Raw genomic sequence first — 19,880 nt, forward strand, 5'->3', positions numbered from 1 at the left:
ACATTAACATTTACAAGATGTCAGGCACCATCATTGAGCTTCCTATATCAATGTTTGACGTCACTGGGACTGCATTCACATTTTCTACACTCTTTAGGCTTGATGGACATGGTGACAGTAAAATGGTTAAGGGGTTAGCTAACATCACGCCTGGTGTTAAGGAAGTAGGACTTTGCTTTCTTTTTTTAAATACACCAATATCTCTCACTTTTTAACCCGCACCCCTTTTTTAAAAAAAATGACAAGTAAAAAAAAAAAATAATAGACCGATGACAACATTTGCCACAGTGTTTATTTCAGGTTGTCTCACAGAGAAGACAAATACAACAAAAACAAAAAAAAGTTTTTTTTCCATATTTTTGTAAAGCTTTGCATTTAAAAACTAACACAGACTCCTAAAGTCCAGCAAACAAACTGAAGCTACATGTTTAGTATTTGGTTTGATACATTCAAGAACATGAATTCAAAAGCTGTACAATAAAATATAATAAATTCAGGACATACAACGCTAAACATTTCCTGTCATGACAGACAAATTACAAACACTATTAATGGACAGATTAGATACATTTATCAAGCATCGTGGTGGAATAAACTGTGATAAAGGCAGACTTTATTAGAGTGCATTCAGTAGTATTCAAACTTAAACAAGTAGTGCTCAATGAAAACTAAAAGCTCTGAGTGTTAAACTTTTCAGGAGTGGTTGAGTTATGTAGTTAAAATTTTACTTTTTGAGAATTAGAATTTTTGATCTTGTTCAAAAACTGAGAATAGAGTAGATTTTTATTCAAATTAAAACTATTTATTATTCATAATATCACCATTGTATTTGAGAAAACCATAAACTCAGATATAACTTTTGCAATAAATTCTCAATATAAATAGCAATAGTAGTTATATACATAGCAGCAGAAAGTATGCTATTTGGATTGGACACATGAGTCAGTTTCCTTATGACGCTCAAATTAGCTCAAATGCTGTTATAAGGTTGTACCGTTGAGGTTGAGTTGATAAATTATTAATCATTCATAATTATTACTTTGTTCATCATAAACTTTATAATGACACCACAGAAAATGTTAACCTACAACCCGTTTTAGCTAACATCAGCATTAGCTTGTTTTAGCTAGTGCTAATTCATGGCTATCCTTACTAATCAGGCACTTTCAAATAAATTAAGTGGCACGTAACCTCCTAGCTACCTACTGTCACCCTAAAAAGTTACTGGACAGTGAATGTATGGAGATACATAAGGCTAGCACACACTTCTCAGCTAACATCACTGATAGCTAGCCATGGATGTTGCTAATCTATGTTTCTCCTGTTGAATTGGCAGCACAACCTAACACCTTGAGTACAACTCAGCAACAAGTTTAAATCATTCAGATTTCTTGAAATCAGCAAAGAGTGTAAGTTAGCATGTTAAGTTCTGAGCTAACATTACTGTAAGCTAGAAGTAAAACATCAAGTCAAGGCGCTCCTTGTGTATGTAACAATATCAAATTGTAATATTAGCATTCATCTACCATGTGGCTAACAGTAATAACAAGTGAGTGGCTGAATGCTGATACCAGCTGCTATAGTAAAGTGGCAATTTTTTTTTAGTGGATCTTTTTCTATAGCACTGCAGCACATGAGGCAGTAAATGATAAAAGTTTGACAGCATCCTGACATTTGAACAACTTATAACTCTATTGTACAACATTACATCAGCACTTGAGTTTCCAATTCTGGATGTAGCTACTGTCCACAAATGTAGTCATAAATAGTTTCTTTGCTGCACACACTCATATACTTCATTTATATTTCTGTTTAAAGGGCTTAACTGTACACACCTCACCGCCAAGTGAGAATTATCTCTTCAAATATTTAACGTTATATGGATCATACAATTTTTAAATGACTCTATGTTTACAGAGCACAGTCTTGGCCATTTTTAGAACCACTAACTTTGTAAGAGTCAGTCAGCACAATTAGTCTGTCAGCAGGACACAGCTTGTTTAAATTCCAGTTAGAGCTGACAGATTTCTCAGCGAGCTCATGGCGTGGTGGGGGACCCCCCTTCAGTCAGGGTCTTAAAGTGTACGGACAGAGCCTCTTCCTCGGGGTTTGGTGGACGTTTGTAGTCTTCTTTGGTTATCAGGTAGCCCAGAAGCACCCCAAAACAAACCAGTAGAATCCCCAAAGTGTTAGCCAGGACCCCTTCAGAGACAAACTTGGAGTAGGTCGGCCTGTGGACAGAGAGACATAACACAGGTACAAATAGGGGTCACTTTGGAGCTACTGTAAGGAGGTTTTGGGGTAATTTTAACATGAATATACAGACAGACTTACATGATGGAAAAGAGGAGTTTCTCTGTGATGCCCAGTAGACTCGTTCCTACAGCCATTGCCAGCAGAACCAGACCACAGAACACGTGGAAGGGGAGGTACAGAGCTCGTAACCATGACGATGCCACAGGCAACAGGAAGAACACCAAACCCAGCACCCACTGAGGGAAACAACCAGCATAAAAAGAAAAGACATAGTCACTGTTGTAGTACATATAACATTTTGGTTGCATACTGTGCAGGTACTGTTTATGTTTGTGCGTACACTGTTAAAAAAAATTGTCTTTTTACAGGAAATGGTCTGTAATTTTTAACAGATTTTTCCAGTTTTGTTATAAAACAACTAAATGCTGGTATTTTTACAGATATTTTCAGTAATTTTACATAGTCAAAAAAACAAAGGTTATAAACCCTTAATTTTTAAAGTATTTTTTCTGTTTTTCAAAAAACATTATACAAAACTGTAAAATTACAGAAATTATCTAAAAAATGACACCATGGATGTTTTTTTAAGGTATTATGCCAGCTCAATCATATACTCTCCTCAATCATGGTTGCAATTCACTAATAAAAAAAAAAAATCTGTAAAAAAACGGTAAAAGCACTGGCAGCAAAGTTTCCAGAAATATATTGAAAAATTACAGTCAAACGCTGTAACATAGAACTACATAAAAAACACTGTAAAAATACAGGAATTAATTGTTTTTTGATCAGAGACAAATTTTAAAACACTTCCTCTCGTGCATCACTGGTCATTTTGTCCTCCATCAGTTTGTGTCCTAAATTTTACAATTTTCCTTTTATTTCATAACAAAGTCATTTTTATTGTGACAGTGCTTGTAACCATGAGTGAGGAGGACACACTGTGGATATGAGGCCCTGCTATACAGGGGGCACAGCATGTTTGTGCTCCATGGCGCGAACCGGCTATCTGTGCTCCAAGGAGCGGACCAGCTGATTGTGCTCCAGGAGGGCGTACTGGCTGTCTGTGCTCCATTGTGCAGACCCTGTACCCAGTTATTTTTACGTTGGGTTTTATTTTTAATAAACCAGATGTGTTGATGGTCTTTGCTATGTTGGTCAAGTTTCAATAACAATGCTATTTGAATTACACAGCTGGTTCATGCAGTGTTGCACAGGCAGCATGTTCCACCAATGCAATACTTTAATGTTCAGCAGAGTCTTATATCCTCTGTGCGCCCTCCTCACTCATGGTTACAAAACATCATCACAACAAAAAGTATTTTGCTGTAAAAAAAAAAAAAGTATTTTTCTGCAGAACTCTTTGCAATGTCACTTTATTGATGGTGTTTGACCACAATAATTTAGGAAAAATCTGTTAAATAATGGTATTTTACTCTAAAATTAAATATTAATACTGTAAATCTGCAGAAATTTCTCTTTAGTTTTACGAGTTTGTTTTTATACATTACAAATTTGTTATTATACATGGAAAAAATAGTATTTTCACAGGAAATTACTGTAGATTGATTTGACTGTAACTTTACCGTATTTGTCTGGAAACTTTGCTACCTGTGCTTTTACCGTATTTTTTACAGATTTTTTTTCTTTAAAGTGTACCTGCACACAGAATAAGATCATTGTCCCCATGCCACACCAGCTGTGCAGAGAGTACATGTCAGGGATCTTTGCAGCCCTGTGGAAGTCAAACACAGCTACAAAACCTGTAAACACAGACACAAAGAATCACTTTAGGTGTGTCAGTAAACACGGAGTGTCTCTCTTTATCTTTCTTCCTCTTTCTCACCGATGATGCTGATGATGAGGGCCAGCAGGTGGATGATGCCGTGGAGGATCTTTACGTTCTTCTTCGACTCATTTCTGAATACCCTGTAAACCAGAATGGCTGCAAAGAGAAGGAGAGAAGAAGGACAGGTAACTCAGGTCAACAGATCACAGAGGTTTCCACGCTAAAACTGGTTGATTTAAAGATTTGTTGTAAAATGTATCCCTAACAGCATGTGCATGGCTTAGGGCAACAAAAGCAGACTTAATCACAGAGAATCAGCTCCAAGGTGTTTGTCAGATCCAATTAAACGTCCAGCTGCCCTTTGCTTTTATTGCTGTAATTCAATCCAGCTCTGAAACAGAGCGCTGGGAACCAGTTGAGCTAATCTGCTTACTCTTATTAGCCAACAGGAGAGAGGGCTGCAGGCGGGGAACAGAGAGGGGGGGCAACAGCGACATCTCACTTTGTCTTAATTTGTCGGACCACCATCACGACCCCAAAGAGGCGCTGTGAGGACAGACTGTACGTGATAAAGAGGGCTTGATAACAAAAAAAGGATGGGAGTATAGTTATAACACCCCTCTGTGAGTTTGTGCACACATGCTGCCTTTTTTGTGTTGATTTTACATTTTATTGATCCTTTTTGGAGCTTTTTTGAGGCCTTATTTCAAATGACACAAAAGATCAATCAACCCCATCTGTGCCTGTTTCTGTCTCCCATCATCTGACCCACACATCTAAACCTTCAACCTAAAATTAACCTCTACTGTTCATCCTCGATCTTTGAAAACATTGGCGAAACTCATCTCTACAAAAGCTTGTTGCCAGTTGTCAGTCAGCGGCCCTGTCAGATGAGTCACAGAGCGTCTTTTGTGGCGAGCTGTGACAACAAGAGCAAATGATACAGTACACGACGGCGATTAAGCTTTGATTGCTCTGTCAACACGTCAAACAGCCGTGTTAGTTCAGACAACTTAAGCCAGGCTGATTTCACACGAAACATGAGTCAGCTTCTGAGTGGGTCACATGACAAACATCCTCATTTATCCTTCACCTCACCAGAATCCACCTGCAGAAGGGAATCTCAGATTACTACAAGTTAAATAAATCTGTGAGAAGTGATGAAGTCAGAGCCTCAACAGCAATAACAAACAGAAACATCTGGATTTTATTTGTCACCCAAGAATAATTAAGCCTTAAAGAACATCAGCCTGATAAAAGTATGATTTATCACAATTCATCTCTCTAATGATACAATTTTAACTGCTAAAAACAATAACTGTTGCTTTTTATTTACTTCGAATGGAGCCACAGCTGGTGTGTTTTTGTAATCCATCATTGCAGAGGAGACAAAGTGCAGCAGTAACAAGCTGACTGCAGAGTAAAAATGGTGTCACCTGAGTGGATGTTTTTTCTGTCTTTCAGGAAATGATGACTGGATTGCAAAACATGCAGCAAAAAAGTTCCTCAATTTTTTACGCAACAAATCTAATCAGTCGGCTTAAATGTTGTCATGGTAACAATGACGCATCAGTCTTCTCACCCTTGTAGTAGTGATCCCTGTCCCTTGTTGTTTCCACCTGGCCCCCATTACCTCGTCATAACAATAATAATGCTTTTCAAAACTCAGAGACACTGTACAAATTGCTAAAATCAACACTAAACAGTGAGTTTTTGAGGTTTGAAAGTTGAAGGGTCAGGGCAGTTTTGGTGTGGGGGATGAGTTCCTGGGGGAGGGAGACTTTGGTGCTCAGCTCTGTGAGAAAACGCAGGTAACAGGGAGGACTGTGATGGTGGAGGAGGTCAGTAAGGTAGCAAGGGGCCTGGTGGTGGAAGAGGAGGAGGAGGAGGATTTCAAACTGTACACAGTAGAGGACTGAATGTATTGTACTTTATGGTGGACTTTGGAAGCTGAGCTGTAAAAGAAGCTGATGCAGTAATCTGAATGAACGTTTCAGCAGCAGAAAAAGAAAGGAAAAGACAGGCGGGCTATGTTTGAGAGGTGGAAGAAGCTGTTTCAGAGAGCTGGGTGATGTGGTGATGAAAAGATAGGTTGCTGACAAAACTGATACAGAAGTTACGGTTGTGACGTGCAGGCAATAGGGTTGAGTTACTGAATGTAAGACTAAAATTTGGAATGGGATTGGTGATGGACTTAGAGACGATTAATATGAAGTCGCATATGTCATAGTTAGATATTTATAAAACTCTGCATCTCCTTATGTCCCCAATGTCCTGCGCCCTCTTTGCCAACCCTCCATTTCTTGCCGCCACCCCGTTATGGCAGCTCTCTTTTCCTTGTCCATTTCTCGTGATTTTTTCATCACTTTCTTTGTCACTTTTGCATTTGAAGTGGATCATTACTTTGTGTGGTTCATTTGTTGGTCATGGACACCAACTTGGTTGTGTCTTCAGTAAATTTGTTCCTGTGTTTGTCTGGAGATCCCTCATGTAACCATGGCTGCATTGTTTACATGGAAATTAGCTGTTAGAAGCCTCTAGCATGCCAATGCTAACTGGTGCTAGGCCAGATGTTTCCCCACAAGGTGAGGAGAAGGAGATGAGGACAACGTGCTGGTTTTCAGGTGTGAGTTTAGAAGTGACGACATTGACCTGTCCTTCCATCCATCGTTATTGGGAACGTAAGATCTATCTCCAATAAGATGGACGAGCTAGCTGTGCTAACCCAGCAACAGAGCGAATACCAGAAGGCAGAGTAGCATCATGCTATTCACAGACATGGATAACAGAGCTAACACCTCAATGTCACATTGGAAGAGCTTCACCTGCTGTGAGCAGACAGGATCTAGGAGACAGAGACTGAACAGACTGCTGAAGAAGCTCAGTCCTGGACCCTGTGGAGGTGGAGGCTGGCTGAACTGGAGAATGATGGACAAGCTGTCATCATCTATTTTCTTATGGACCTTTTTGCACTTTCTATACACTTTCTTACTTTTGTTTTCTTGATTGCTGATGTGACTTCAATTTCGATGTACTTGTTACAATGACAATAAAGCTCTATTCTATTCTATTCTATTCTATTCTATTCTATTCTATTCTATTCTATTCTATGTCTTGTTAGCCTGATGCCAAATTTATTTTTTAGTTTTCCACTCGTATACTGTTTCTTTGGTGTTACTTGTTATAAGTTTTTAGCTTCCAGCGTCCAGGCAGAGATTTTAGGTCGATACAGAAACAAAGAGTTACACATCCTGAGAGCTGCGCTTTCACTGTCGGATCCACAACAACGTCAGGGTCAAGAGTTTTACTACCTGAAAGCAACGCTTCCAGTTTTCTAGTCAAGCAACTTTGAAAGACTGAGATTGGGAATAAGTTTCTTTCAAAGGAAGTCCAAGCCTAGTCTTGGAGACAGGGACAGGAGGACTTTAGATATTTGGATTCAGATACCCCCTGCACAAGACCCTATGTTTGACTGAAAGGCTTTGAGATCCATGAGGAGCAGTTTGTTTAATCTGTTAGTGCAACAGCTCGATAAAACGGATGGATAAACCTACAGTTGTCCTTCATGTCTCTTGAGCTTTCTTGAGTACTGGGTTGTGATTTTTCTTTATCAAACAGGGTCTCTGGGGAAAGGACTGAACTAACTGGAGGATGTGGTTTTGTGCCCGAGCCCTGAGAACACGTGTCACATTTGAAGATTTGAACCATTCCTCTCCCTGTGTCTCTGTAGAAATCCGTCTTGCTGTGTGGGGGATGGAGACTGATGGATGTCTGGTCAGTGTTTCGCTTAATGCAACAGGTCAGAGCCTGAGGCTTCATGGAGCACTCACATCCACAGACACACACTCACTAACAGGCTGCCTGGAACACTGCCTCCATGATCTGCTGACCTCTGCCTCCTCCATTTACAGAAATTTACCAGAAAATGATTTAGTGTGTCATGACAACAAAGCAGATAACACAGAGCTGAGTCCTTCTTTTGTGCTTTGCTTATCATTCTGGCATTACCTGCTGGGCAACGTGTATGCATTTCAAAACAAGGTGTTAAATGTCCCTTCAGCTGCAGACTCACAGATTATGCGAACGTGGCATTAGCATTAAAGCATGTGGGCTACATCTTCATAGATTAAACAGATGCATATTGGGATCGGCTTTTTCCACACCTTGAAAACCTGTTTTGATCTAAATTTGAGTTACTCACCGTCTCCCTGCAGAAAGACCAGTCCCAGCACCATACACAGAGGATGCAGGTTGAACTCCTGTGCTGTGCCATCCCAGGCGAAACCCCCCCGAAAGTGACCCATCCACACACCCGTCAGCACCACCGATGCCAAACCCACCACCTGTGACGCTCCCACCAGCCACACAAACGCGGAGCGACCTGAACTCGGAGCAGGATCCTCCATGATCTGAGGAGGAGAAACAGAACTGAGCTGAAGTGACACCTCAGAGTAAGGCTGCTGAATCAAAATACACTTAACCAGAGAGCTTAGACGAAGACAACCACAGAGCACACACTGGAGCCTCATGTTTGACCATGACTTTACTTTTTCATGTTAATCATATGTTGCACTGGGTGAATCATGCTGCACTTATTAAAAACCACAGTTTTCTCTAACATTTGCCCTTTTTATTCAAAAGCCAAGAGGCCCAGTTTACATGCCTGCCAGCTCACAGATTAGTTTCTGCTTTATTTATTAAACTATTCTGGGCACAATTTCCCCCTTCTTATCCCTGCTCTAAATCTTTGAGGAAAGTCGTAACCTTCATTTTCTGGTTGTTGTGCAACTTGTTGTTCTCAAAGACCAAATGGAATTATGAAGACAAAAACAAAGATTTTTCTTCATCAGAGACTAATCTTGAACATTAAAGGAGTTCATTATGAAATATGTGTGCTTAGCTGTAAAGTTATTATTGAATGTTATGAAATGTTGTCGTAGGTTACAGTATTTTCCACTGTACTGTGTGAACCAGCTGTTATTCTTGGCTTGGTCTCCTTAGCTGAGGAGATTTCTGATCTGATTGTCACAAACTTCTTTAAAAATGTGAAGTAAATGAAATACAGATTTGGAGAAGCGCACTTGAATTTCACAGACTTTAATGTGTAAATAATGTTGGAAAAATGAGGGAGTATTTGGTACTGGTCCCATTTTAAGGCAATATCATATTAGTTTTTTGTTGAAGTGTATACTAGCACTCACAGGACATGCATCCATACATTTTATTTACTCTAGGTCTGCTCAAAACAAAATCAGCTGAGGCGGTATTGCTTTACCTTCAGGGGGTGCCAAAATAAATACAAACAGTCAGTATGTTTAAAAAACTGTCATTTGTTACATCGGCCTGACTCAAACACGACTTTGAAAATAAATGTAAATGGATTTTTTGTTGCAGTTATTTGTCAAAATATGGCCAAAGTAGCCAATGCGTCAGGTACATGTTTCATATTTTGCAGCTGGGTCTCTGATCAGTAAGTTGAGGGCAGTAAATAAAGTTAGGTAGTAGATAAAACCTCAACAGCAAAAGAAAAGGGAAAATAAACTGGGCAAAAAAGTTGATCAAGTGGCTACTTGAGGCTGCAAAAAGGTGATTGCAAAAATAAACACATTTCACTTTTAAAAAGAAAAAAAAACTGTTTTAGAATGAATAGCTAGCTTCTCCATCAGTACACTTTGTGAGGGGAAATTTATTATAAGCCACTTAACCCTTTATCACCCAAGTTTCATACAGTCAACCTTTTTTGTTATTTTGTTTCTAAAAGAGTCCATGATCATGCCCAGAAGCTCAACTCCTCTTCTTGTGGGAACGGTTTAAATTTTTTTGCTTGCACAAATAGTTGAAGAGTTGCTGAAATGAGAACAGCTCGCATTAATTGTTGCCTGTAATTGGTATGTAGTTACATGTGGATTCCTATGCAGAACCATGATACCTTAGATATCATTGTAAAGTAGGGTTGGGTCCAGAATTAAGAATTAGGAACTCTGTCTGTAGTACCAATACCAATTCACGTAAAACCAAACGATACCATGTTAAGGTACCTCAATGCATCCTTGTGACTGTGAGAGAGTGGTAGAGTAGGCAATTTTCCATGCCCGACATGAACACAGCATTGCAAGTTAAAATATTCAGAAACAAATATTTTCAATTGCTAAACTTTGAGATTTTATTATTTAAAAGTTGTGTTTATCACCACATAAATACAATTAAAACTACCGAAAACTGGTACTGTTGAGTCCCGATACCGGGCATCAGTACCGTTATCGTTTCAAATGTGAAAGGTACCCATCCCTATTGTAAAGCTTGTCTTTTCTTGAGGAGTAACTGTAATCCAAAGAGGACTTGGACTGAAATAGGAGCGCTGGAGCTCAAATGGGTTTTAAAGAGTCAGACTACATACCCACTAAGTCAAAAAAGTTGATATCATTAGTCCATAGCTTAAGTCTGAATAGCTAATCTCTCTATCAGCCACACTGGGGTGAAATTTGTTTTGATAATATTCGATTCAAAATAATAAAACATTAATGCCCATAAAAGAGCATGGTGGACTTGACTGAATGGTGATCAAAAAGACCCACCTCTTTGTCTCATCTGAACTTGAAAGAGGCCTGGTTGTGTTCAGCATTTCTGGTATGGTCATACTTTGACATGCGCTTCAAAACTCCCCATCAAAAACAGATGGTTGACGTCACGGAGGCTTCTTTCATAAGATGCATATGTAACACATGCCCAGTGCATCTTCACATTAGCTATCTCTCCTTACAAACACCAAAACAAGATTATTACCCCAAGATAAGTTGTTATCAGAGTCACACTGTTAGCTCATGACTTATGTATCAGAGTGATAAAGAAGACGGTTCCTTAAACTATGCATAATTGCGTAAAGTATTAACTGTCAACATGATTTATATGCGTTTAACTGCCTCTTTCAAAAGAGGAACTGTAAGCTGTCTTTACCAGAGTAACTTATTAAGTCTCCAATGAGCACTCCGCACACGACTCCTTCAAAATAAAACAAACGGAGAGGAAAAACACAGGAAATGCAAACTAGATCTGAAGCTTTTATCATGTTTTTCGATCAGCCGAGCCGGGCAGCAGAAAAAAATAACTCCCATGACGTTGAGCAGGAAGTGTCGCAGACCAGCTGACGGGAGGTACATGAGGACAGGAGCAGATATGAAGGAAAAACGGTTGAATTTCCATCTGTCTGCTTGTCTGATTATCTCCGCTTGTGTGCGCAGCAGAGCGCGCAGAAACTCATGATTTCAGCCTCATTTAAGGCAATTATAACACCAGGTACTGACACATCATAGGGCTATTACTATAATGACACACAGCTACAACCACAGGATGTTTAAGAAAGCTGCAGGCACTTATAAGCTGGAGCTGTTACATGACTAAACACTGTTTTACTTTTAGGACGTTTAACCTCCGCGTTTATAATCGTGACTGCACTGACAGATCCGTTTGCATAAAAGGGAATTAAAGACAGTAAATTGGGGAATTATAATTAAATACTTACAGCGATTTACTCCGAGGAAGTCCTGGTTTTTACTCCAACAGATCCGCCTTCTCTTACTGTCTGTTCAACTGCGTGTGAGTGTGCGTGTGGGTGTGTGTGTGTGTTTTGGATGTCCTCCTAAAGAAGCCCAACCCATGTGACAGAAGTGACTGACGAAGAAATAGGAAAAAAAAAAACTGTGATACTGAGGCTAAAACTATCCCTTTAAAGAAATTACAAAAAAAATAATTATTGATGTTAATACATTTTTATTATTATTATTATTATTATTATTATTATTATTATTATTATTATTATTATTAAAGTCGCAGAGGAACTCATCCAAGCTATTAAGAGTCTCTTAATGCTACCTTAAAACTTCCAATAAACACAACCATAATTTTACGTGTCAATGACGTCACATCAAGAAAGTGAGCGCGTGTGGATGGATGACTAACAGCTCCGGTGTAAAGGTCTGTTGCCTTGACAACACTGGAGGTAAAGGGAAGGAGGAGAGGACAGGGTGTCTGTCGCTGAATCACATCGTGTCGTTAGAGGATCGGATCACCATCCCTGATGCTCTGGGGGGTCAGAGGAGTCTACTGCAAGGGGAGCTCACACTTCTGTGAAAGCTCTATTAATGCAGAACCAATTAGTGCAAACAGACGTTTCTTAATACGATACATTTGAAATTTTAACCAATACAAAAAATAAACAAGTATTGAAGTTGATATAAACTGCCAAAGGTTTTGTTTTCCTCAAAGCTCAGCTAGTTTAGACTTGATTGACACATTTTGCACAAACTAAAGGGAGTTTCCCCCCGGAGCACATTCCACACAAAAAACACTATTTTTTTTAACTTGAAATGAGCTATGATGACTATGATTTGTTTCTCTGAGGTTTTGTTTTTTTTTTCATAAATATGTGCTTTTTAGAGAAATAAAATGTGCATAAAATTAAACACATGCATAATAACTTAGTTTATCTAAAGGTGAGACACCTCAGACTCTCAGCTCCCTCCCTGGTCCCTAGAGGGCACTGTTGTCCCAGTCATCTTCCACATCTGATCAGAGAAGCTGCAGCTCTTTTAGCAGCAGCTGCATCAGTGGCCTCCAGCCTGAGGTCTGAGACTCTTCAGGGGGTCTGGTGGGGTATTTGGCTGCAAGGGGAGATGCAGGATTTTTGGAAAAGCTTCTATTTTCATTTATGATGTGATTATATCAGAAAGTTGAGGGGGATGTTGCTTTGTGTCACAGGATGAATATTCAAGCAGAGAAAGGGCCTCACATGAATTTTTAGGATTCTCACTCCCCCTTCCTCCACTCTCACCTTGGCCCTAAACGTGGGAAGGAATGGCCGACTTCATTAATGTCAGAAAGTGGTGGCTGCAGCTGTGCATGCACAGTGTGTGTGTGTGTGTGTGTGTGTGTGTGTGTGTGTGTGTGTGTGTGTGTGTGTGTGTGTGTGTGTGTGTGTGTGTGTGTTCTTTTTCTGTCTGACATTTCTGATTTCTCCTGTGACTCACTGGCTGACTCACCACTGCTCCTTTTGCTGCCTCTGTGTGTGTGTGTGTGTGTGTGTGTGTGTGTGTGTGTGTGTGTGTGTGTGTGTGTGTGTGTGTGTGTGTGTGTGTGTGTGTGTGTGTGTGTGTGTGTTGACATGTTCTCTCATCCTTTCCCATGATTCTCACACTTTGTTTCTCCATCTTCCTTCCTCTCCTGACTTTTAATGACACCACTTGGTCCATTTTTATCACCCTTAGTTCCTCCCCGTGTGCTGATTGTGATGATGATGAAGACTTTCGCTCTTCATCAGTACTGCTGGACTCATTTCTACCTGTGTGGGTTTGAACCTGTGATGCTTCTATTAGACTGAGATTTTATAACCACCCACTGGTTCAGCATGAGGTCGCAATTATAGAAACACTGATTCAAGGATGGAAAAGAAATGTTGTGTTATTTTGTGTGTGAGTGTGTGTGTGTTAATATTTTTCCAACTGAACTAGTTTTTCTTTTTGTTACTCAGAAATGAAACGCATCCATTAGAGCAGGGAAACCACTGGAGGGCTGAGCTCCAGGTCCAGGAATGAAGAGTGGAAAGGGTTCAAACGTCCAAAATAAAATCCACAGCTGTAAAAGGAGAATAAAGGATGCATATTTATTTCTTCACTGTCTGGGAAATTTGTCTTAATATTAAATGGATGGTTCTGAAGTCGGGTTGATCCTTGTCAACAGGTAATGTAATAGCTATAAGAAGATTCTGGTTAGCGAGGCCTCTTTGTTGACAAACCAGAACAGAACAAAAGCTAGACTAACAACTTCTGCAAACAGCATCAAGTCCACCATGTACGCTTAGAAATACCTTTTATGTTTCTTAAAGAGAGGGTATTCTGCTTTCCCATATTTTAAACATGGATATAAAGTAATAATTCTGGATGTTCATCTGACATCTCCACCTGATCTTTACGAAACTTCCTGAAAAGATGATGTCATCAAATAAAGCTCCCCTAACTGGTTCATGACACTTGAGGGCTGACCTCAAGCACTAGTGCTGCGTTTCATTTGTACTCGCAACTGGGAAGTCAGGAGTAGAAGTAATGTCATCTCTAAGTTCAGTGCTCCAGTTGCCAAGTCGGAAAAACTTGCCTTAAAAGAGGTATTTCTGTATATAACATCAATATAATACTATATATACAATTCATTTATCGCGACAAACACTAGTAAGAAATTCTAAATAAAATAAAAATAACAAGAGCTTAATTACTGTTGACCCTGAACTCAGAATTTCCTACTAGGAACTCGGGGGTGGTGTGGGTGCTCCGATTTACAAGTCGCAAATTTCAACTTGGGGTGGGGTGGGGGGCATTCCAGCTGCACAAATGGAAAGCAGTTTAAGGTCTGCCCATTGCTCCTCCTTCTCTGACAGTCCTCCAGTGGGCTGGCCAATCAGAGTGAAGGGGGTTTGTGCAGCAAGGAGCCTTAAAGAGATAGTAGCTTAAACAAGGTGCTTCATACATAGGCTGTAAAAAGGATTTCCTAAAACCCCAGTGAGATAAAAACAGGGATTTTTTTTTAGCTGCAAGTCATATAAAAAAAAAACTCAAGGGACAGTATAAAATCTAAAAAAAAAGAAAAAAAAAAAAAAGAAAAGAAAATTATACTACCCCCTAATCTCCTACTGTCAGCATGTTTGCCTCCGTGTGTTGTCACTATGTGCTTTTTTCATATGAATGCAGTAGACTTCTGCAGGTATGTGATCAAATGTTGGATATCAGCTGTCGCTTTGATTAATAAAGTTCTTTATCTGTATAGCTACAGCTGCATTCCTTTCATCACTGAGAGAGAAACATGTGACGAAGACAAATAAACGAGGATCTGAGACAGCCATTGGATGGTAATTGCATGACCTCTGACCTATGTCAACCAATCAATATCTCTCTCCTCCAGCAACCTCCACCAATCAGGAAAATCCTTTACAAATACCCATGAGGCACCTGTGGAGTAGTCTGACTGAGGACAGCATCTCCATGGCAACAATATGATTACCAGAATAGCTCTTTCTTTCTCTCTATTTCTGTCTCTCACTCTCGCTGTCTTTTCAGTCCGCCCACGCTCTGCCTCGTTTTCTTTTCCTCTGTGCATGCAGAATATTTCGCTCTCATTTCTTCTCCACACTCTCCTGCATGTTCCTCCGTTATACTTCCTCTCCATCCTCCACCTCTACACCTTCATCTCTCTTTTCTTCCCTCTCTGTTTTATTCTCTCACCTCCTTTCCTCCCTCATTACTCCTGCTCTCCTTTTTCTGTTCCCTGCACCTTTTCCTCCTTATCTATCTGTTTCGCCGTCACATTGTGCAAAGATTGAAGATATTTTTAGCTGCAGCTCTGCTTCCTCTTGTGTCTTTTCTACTGCTCCCCTTAAATAATAAACAATCCTGGATGAAATGTAGATTTTGCCTCTTTTGCATCATAAATCTTGTTAAAACCAGGCCATTTTTAAACACAATGTACCTTTGTGGAAGATATTTTCCAATCCAGACTCTGTTTCAAAGGATATTTTATCATTTACTGAACATCTTTCTGAGTAGCCTGTTTGGTGCTCAGTTTGCACCCTTGGTTTCCTGCAGTGAGTTTCAGTTGAGGAGGTAGCTTGAGATAATGGAAAGAGCCAATATTCATGTTTTGCAGATGTAACACCTTCATGATATGACAAAATTAACACTCCATCCCCACCAGTAACTGTATTGATGCCCAAAGATGAAGTGGTGTGATGCTGGAATCAATATTTTAATACTTTGAAGTATTAAAGGTCAAATGTTTGTCTTATTCACCATGTTAGTCACACATATTGGCGCACTAACGCTGCTAACTTGCTCAGATAAAAAAACACAGATCAGGCTGATGAGAAGTGCAGTTTTTTAGAGCTCAAGAAGAGCACTAATGTTGCATCGACTCATGCATGAAACTCTAAAATCTGCAGGCAAGGTGCATGTGCGAATACAATTCTAAATTTTAGGCAGGTAGAAGGTGGATAAATTGCCTCATGAATGAAGAGCAGATCATTTCAACCCTACTTTTCTTTTTCAAGACAACTTTCTATAAGATACATATCAACAAAGGAGTGTATTATTTTTAGTGTCATTGCACTATTGTTTGAGATGTGACAACTAGCAAACAAAGTAAACGCAATATGTACTGTGGTTTAGTACCAGGCTATATTTAGCACTGCTCAGCCCTGTACTCTGAGATGTGCCCCTAACATGTAACATTAGTGAATCCTGATTGTGTCCCTCCAGTGCTCATATACCATCTCCGACCTCACCAAGCAAAGGACATGCAACCTTGCTCTTCATTTTATTTATGGACTTTCATGTTTGAACAGACCACTGCAGAATAACTGCTGCATGTGGGTTGGAATAAACATGATCACAAACAGCTTTACCTGTGTTTCAGCCAGCACTCTATCACTCCCTTGTTTGGATTTCTCCTGCTATTCTTCTTTTCTTTCCTTTTATCTATTTATTTATTTATTTATTTATTTTGACAGTCCAGCTCCAGTGTCCACTACTACTACAAAAGATATTTAAGAAATTTATTTCAGCAGCGTCTCACAGCTAATCTTTGTTACTGGCGTACTGTAATAAATAATTTAATTTACATATAATGAGTTGTATTAAAATTGTGTGTGTGTATATATATATATATATATATATATATATATATATATATATATATATATATATATATATATATATATATATATATATATATATATATATATATTCCAAAGAAACAATTGCAACTTATCCCAGGAAAAGAGCAGATGCCAGGTTTGGATGCGTGTCCGCTTAGGGCCTCCGTACACCATTACCAATACACAGCACTACAACATTTTAACAGGATTTCAGCTCTCTACTCAAAGCGTAACTTCAAAGGAAAACTGTCACCACGTGGTTATGGTTTGGGAATATGGGAAACCATGTTGAAATGAGCACATAAGAGTTTCTACTCCATGTAGCTGCCCGTTTCTCCGTCTATCTCTGCCTTGTCTGTCTGCCTTCATTGGTTTCTATTGAGTCTATTTTTAGCCCCAGCAGACTGGTCACGTGGCAGCGGGAGGACGTCAATAATGTTGTTGTTGGTGGTGGGTGAGAGAGGGAGAAGGAGAGAGGGAGGGAGACAGGCAAACTGTAAATACGGAGGAAGTGAAACGTTAGGAGGTGAGCTACGTGCTCCTTGGTGAATTATTCGTGCTCCTCTTGAAGCCAAAGCGAGCCGTGGAGCTGTACGGACAGCGAGCCTCGGCAGAAAACCAAGCCGGGAGGAAGCGACCTCTGCGCTAATACTCGTTCCAGGAGGACCCGCCGACATCCACGGTACGGTGCGGTTTAAGGGGGACAGTGTGCGTGCATGTGTACGTGTGTGCGTGACAGTACAATAATGACACAGCTTTCGACATGCCCTGTAAGGTTTTCTTGAAGTAAGGCTGCAGAGGTGAGATTCTGTGCCTGTTTAGCCAGTGGCTTCCTTTGTAATGCACAGTTAACATGAAGGCTAACTTCAGAAGTGTTACTACTGAAGCTAACTAAAGGACACACACCAAGTGACAGATATGACAGCTAACTGGATATCAAACAGGCTACAGCTGGCATCCTGTATCTGCCTCCAGGTACCAGTAGTTGCATTAATAGTTTATGTTAAGTCAGAGCTAACTTGATAGCTATAGCAGCTAACTGGGGCACAACTTGGTTAACATCTGACAAACAAAAGTTTTAAAGCTACAGACTGGGGTTTCAGCCCAAAGCTAAATGAAAGGACTGTGGGAAGCCCTAAATGATGTAGACTCGATGTAGACCAGAAAAACTGAATCCAGTCACCCCAAACCAAACTTCCACATGGCCCATGATGATTATAATATCAGGATAGAGCCATTCTGGCAAAATTGATAAATTACACCTCTCTGATTGGTTAAAACAGCTATTGATGAAATTTGTGCACTTTTCTGAGTTTTACAAATATATACAGTCACTTTAAAGGGGACATATCATGCTGATCCCTGATTTAATACTTACATATAATATAATAAATTTGAAAACAAGACCTTTCACCCCCTGAATTTTCAAAAAATGAGATACTGTTTTTTTTCTGATATCCGAGAACAAGATTTGATGCCTCTGAAAATAGGTCATTGCCATTTGGCCGCAAGATTTCGACCTTCGTGACGACACAAGGATCCTTTCTTTTTATTGGAGTAATCTAATAAAGCAGCTCCTCCTCTGTGATGTCAGTCACACAACCGCCACCGAGGGATACACCCACCAAGAGCCGAGTATAAACGTATAAACTATACATGTTACAGTACCGATTTGACTCACCACACTGAAGCGTCCTGAGATGATCTGTGTCCAGGTGGATTTTCTTCCTCCTGAGCTGCAGAACCGTCCGGGTCTGACTCAGGGTCCAATACAAAAGGACGTATCCTACACTCTGCCATTTTATTAGTGCTATCAATGCCTTACAGGGAAGTTTTGGCAAACAGCAAACTCGCTCGGTCTGCTCCATTTAATGTGGCGATTTTGTAAATACTGCCATGCTGCAAAAACCGCCCCCTGGCTCTACCCCCTCCGCCCCTCTGATAGAACTGACCAATCAGAGCACAAAGGGCTGTGACGTTGCGAGGTTACTGGAGGTCATTCTGGAAACGGAGCAATTCAACGAGATCTTCATCAGAATGGCCTAAAATGAGGATATTGAGAACGCTATTGTGGGGCAATGAAGGAACTAAATGACTTGTACTGAGGGCAGAAATGCTTTACAGGCATCCTAGTCTGGCATAATGAAAAGGAGAAACAAGCATGATATGTCCCCTTTATGTATTTAATGTGGAAAACATTGTCTATCACTATATTTTTACTGAGCATACTGAGTAAGGAAAAAAGGATGAAAAGAAACATTGCATGACTGCCACTTGCCATAGGCCGACATTTACGCCTTGATGGTCGTATGAAGAAACCTAAGAGACCAGGAAGAATGTTAAAACCAAAAGATATCCTCTTATAAGTTAGTAAATCATTTACAGGCTCCTCCTTCTTGCCAAAAAATTGCTCTTTCAAATCAACACCCATTCCAACCATTGTCAATAAGACATCATGCACTTCCTGGTTCTCATCCACACAAGCCCACAAAAGCATTCCTATGATATGGAGGAATAAAAAAAGAAAAAGAAAAAAAAAGAATGTAACAGTATATTTCTTACTTTCAGTCATTTGTTGTGTCAAAGCTGTAATGCAGCCAGCTCCAGTTGATGGCCATTGCTGTAGCGCTCTACTACCCTGATGCAGACAAGCACAGATGACAGTTGTCATCTCGTTAACCTCCCACATGCTTTCATCAGATTTTAAACCCACTGGAGCATCTGCAATTTCAGAATAACCTTGAAATGCTTACGCCAGTGTCCGCTGTCTTTGCTGTCTTACATTCAGCATCAAGCAGTGAGAAAAGACTGGTGTGCACACATTGGTCCCTCTTCCCTCCGTGGGCTTCTCTGCAGCTGAACAAAACGCCACAGTTTGCCCTTGAGACATAATAGTTTGAACAGTCATAGGTCCACAACATTGTTAGGACACTTTCTGTCATGATATTGTGATGCTGGCAATACTGTTGCATTCCAGGAGCATTGATAAATGTATTGGTGTTATACCATCTTCTTTCTAACATCCTCCAACATCGTTGTATGAATTTATAAATCCCTTTGTTTCTGACTGTGTTGACAAATCCTGATCTAAAATGTAACATCCCATACATCTAATCCCTTCCTTTCTGTCACAGATTCAGCACTCTG

The 19,880-nt window shown here is 39.9% G+C and overlaps 2 protein-coding genes and 1 long non-coding RNA gene across 5 annotated transcripts in view; 2 read left to right on the forward strand and 1 right to left on the reverse strand.

Moving 5' to 3' along the window:
- Positions 1-291: 291 nt before the first annotated feature.
- cyb561 (cytochrome b561) lies at positions 292-11,713 on the reverse strand. The gene is made up of 6 exons (XM_074695923.1): positions 11,562-11,713; positions 8,244-8,451; positions 4,100-4,198; positions 3,913-4,016; positions 2,335-2,492; positions 292-2,231 (listed from the first exon to the last, which is right to left on the reverse strand). The coding sequence occupies exons 2-6, from the start codon at positions 8,446-8,448 to the stop codon at positions 2,039-2,041; spliced, it is 759 nt and encodes a 252-aa protein (XP_074552024.1). The 5' UTR covers positions 8,449-8,451; positions 11,562-11,713; the 3' UTR covers positions 292-2,038.
- Positions 4,149-8,333, forward strand: LOC141809105 (uncharacterized). The gene is made up of 3 exons (XR_012599988.1): positions 4,149-4,227; positions 7,773-7,841; positions 8,257-8,333. It is a non-coding gene; the product is annotated as an uncharacterized LOC141809105 (long non-coding RNA).
- A 5,477-nt stretch (positions 11,714-17,190) lies between the features above and the next one.
- The window catches only part of hdac5 (histone deacetylase 5), a 55,357-nt gene continuing 52,667 nt past the window's right edge, over positions 17,191-19,880 (forward strand). For all 3 annotated transcript variants that reach the window (XM_074695795.1, XM_074695794.1, XM_074695796.1), the window contains exon 1: positions 17,191-17,415. The gene's annotated coding sequence lies outside the window, so the exon portion shown is untranslated. The remainder of the gene's footprint in view (positions 17,416-19,880) is intronic.

This window comes from Halichoeres trimaculatus, unplaced genomic scaffold (genome assembly GCF_033239565.1).
Source record: "Halichoeres trimaculatus isolate MK-OKI-2021-1 unplaced genomic scaffold, fHalTri1.1 fHalTri1_scaffold_20, whole genome shotgun sequence".
NCBI lineage: Eukaryota > Metazoa > Chordata > Actinopteri > Labriformes > Labridae > Halichoeres > Halichoeres trimaculatus.

Coding starts and splice junctions, on each gene's coding strand:
- cyb561 (XM_074695923.1), bottom strand. CDS start 8,448: ATGGAGGATCCTGCTCCGAGTTCAGGTCGCTCCGCGTTTGTGTGGCTG. Junction 4,199..8,243: donor GGTCTTTCTGCAGGGAGACG/GTGAGTAACTCA, acceptor TTCTCTTTGCAG/CCATTCTGGTTTACAGGGTA. Junction 2,493..3,912: donor TGATCTTATTCTGTGTGCAG/GTACACTTTAAA, acceptor TGTTTCCCTCAG/TGGGTGCTGGGTTTGGTGTT.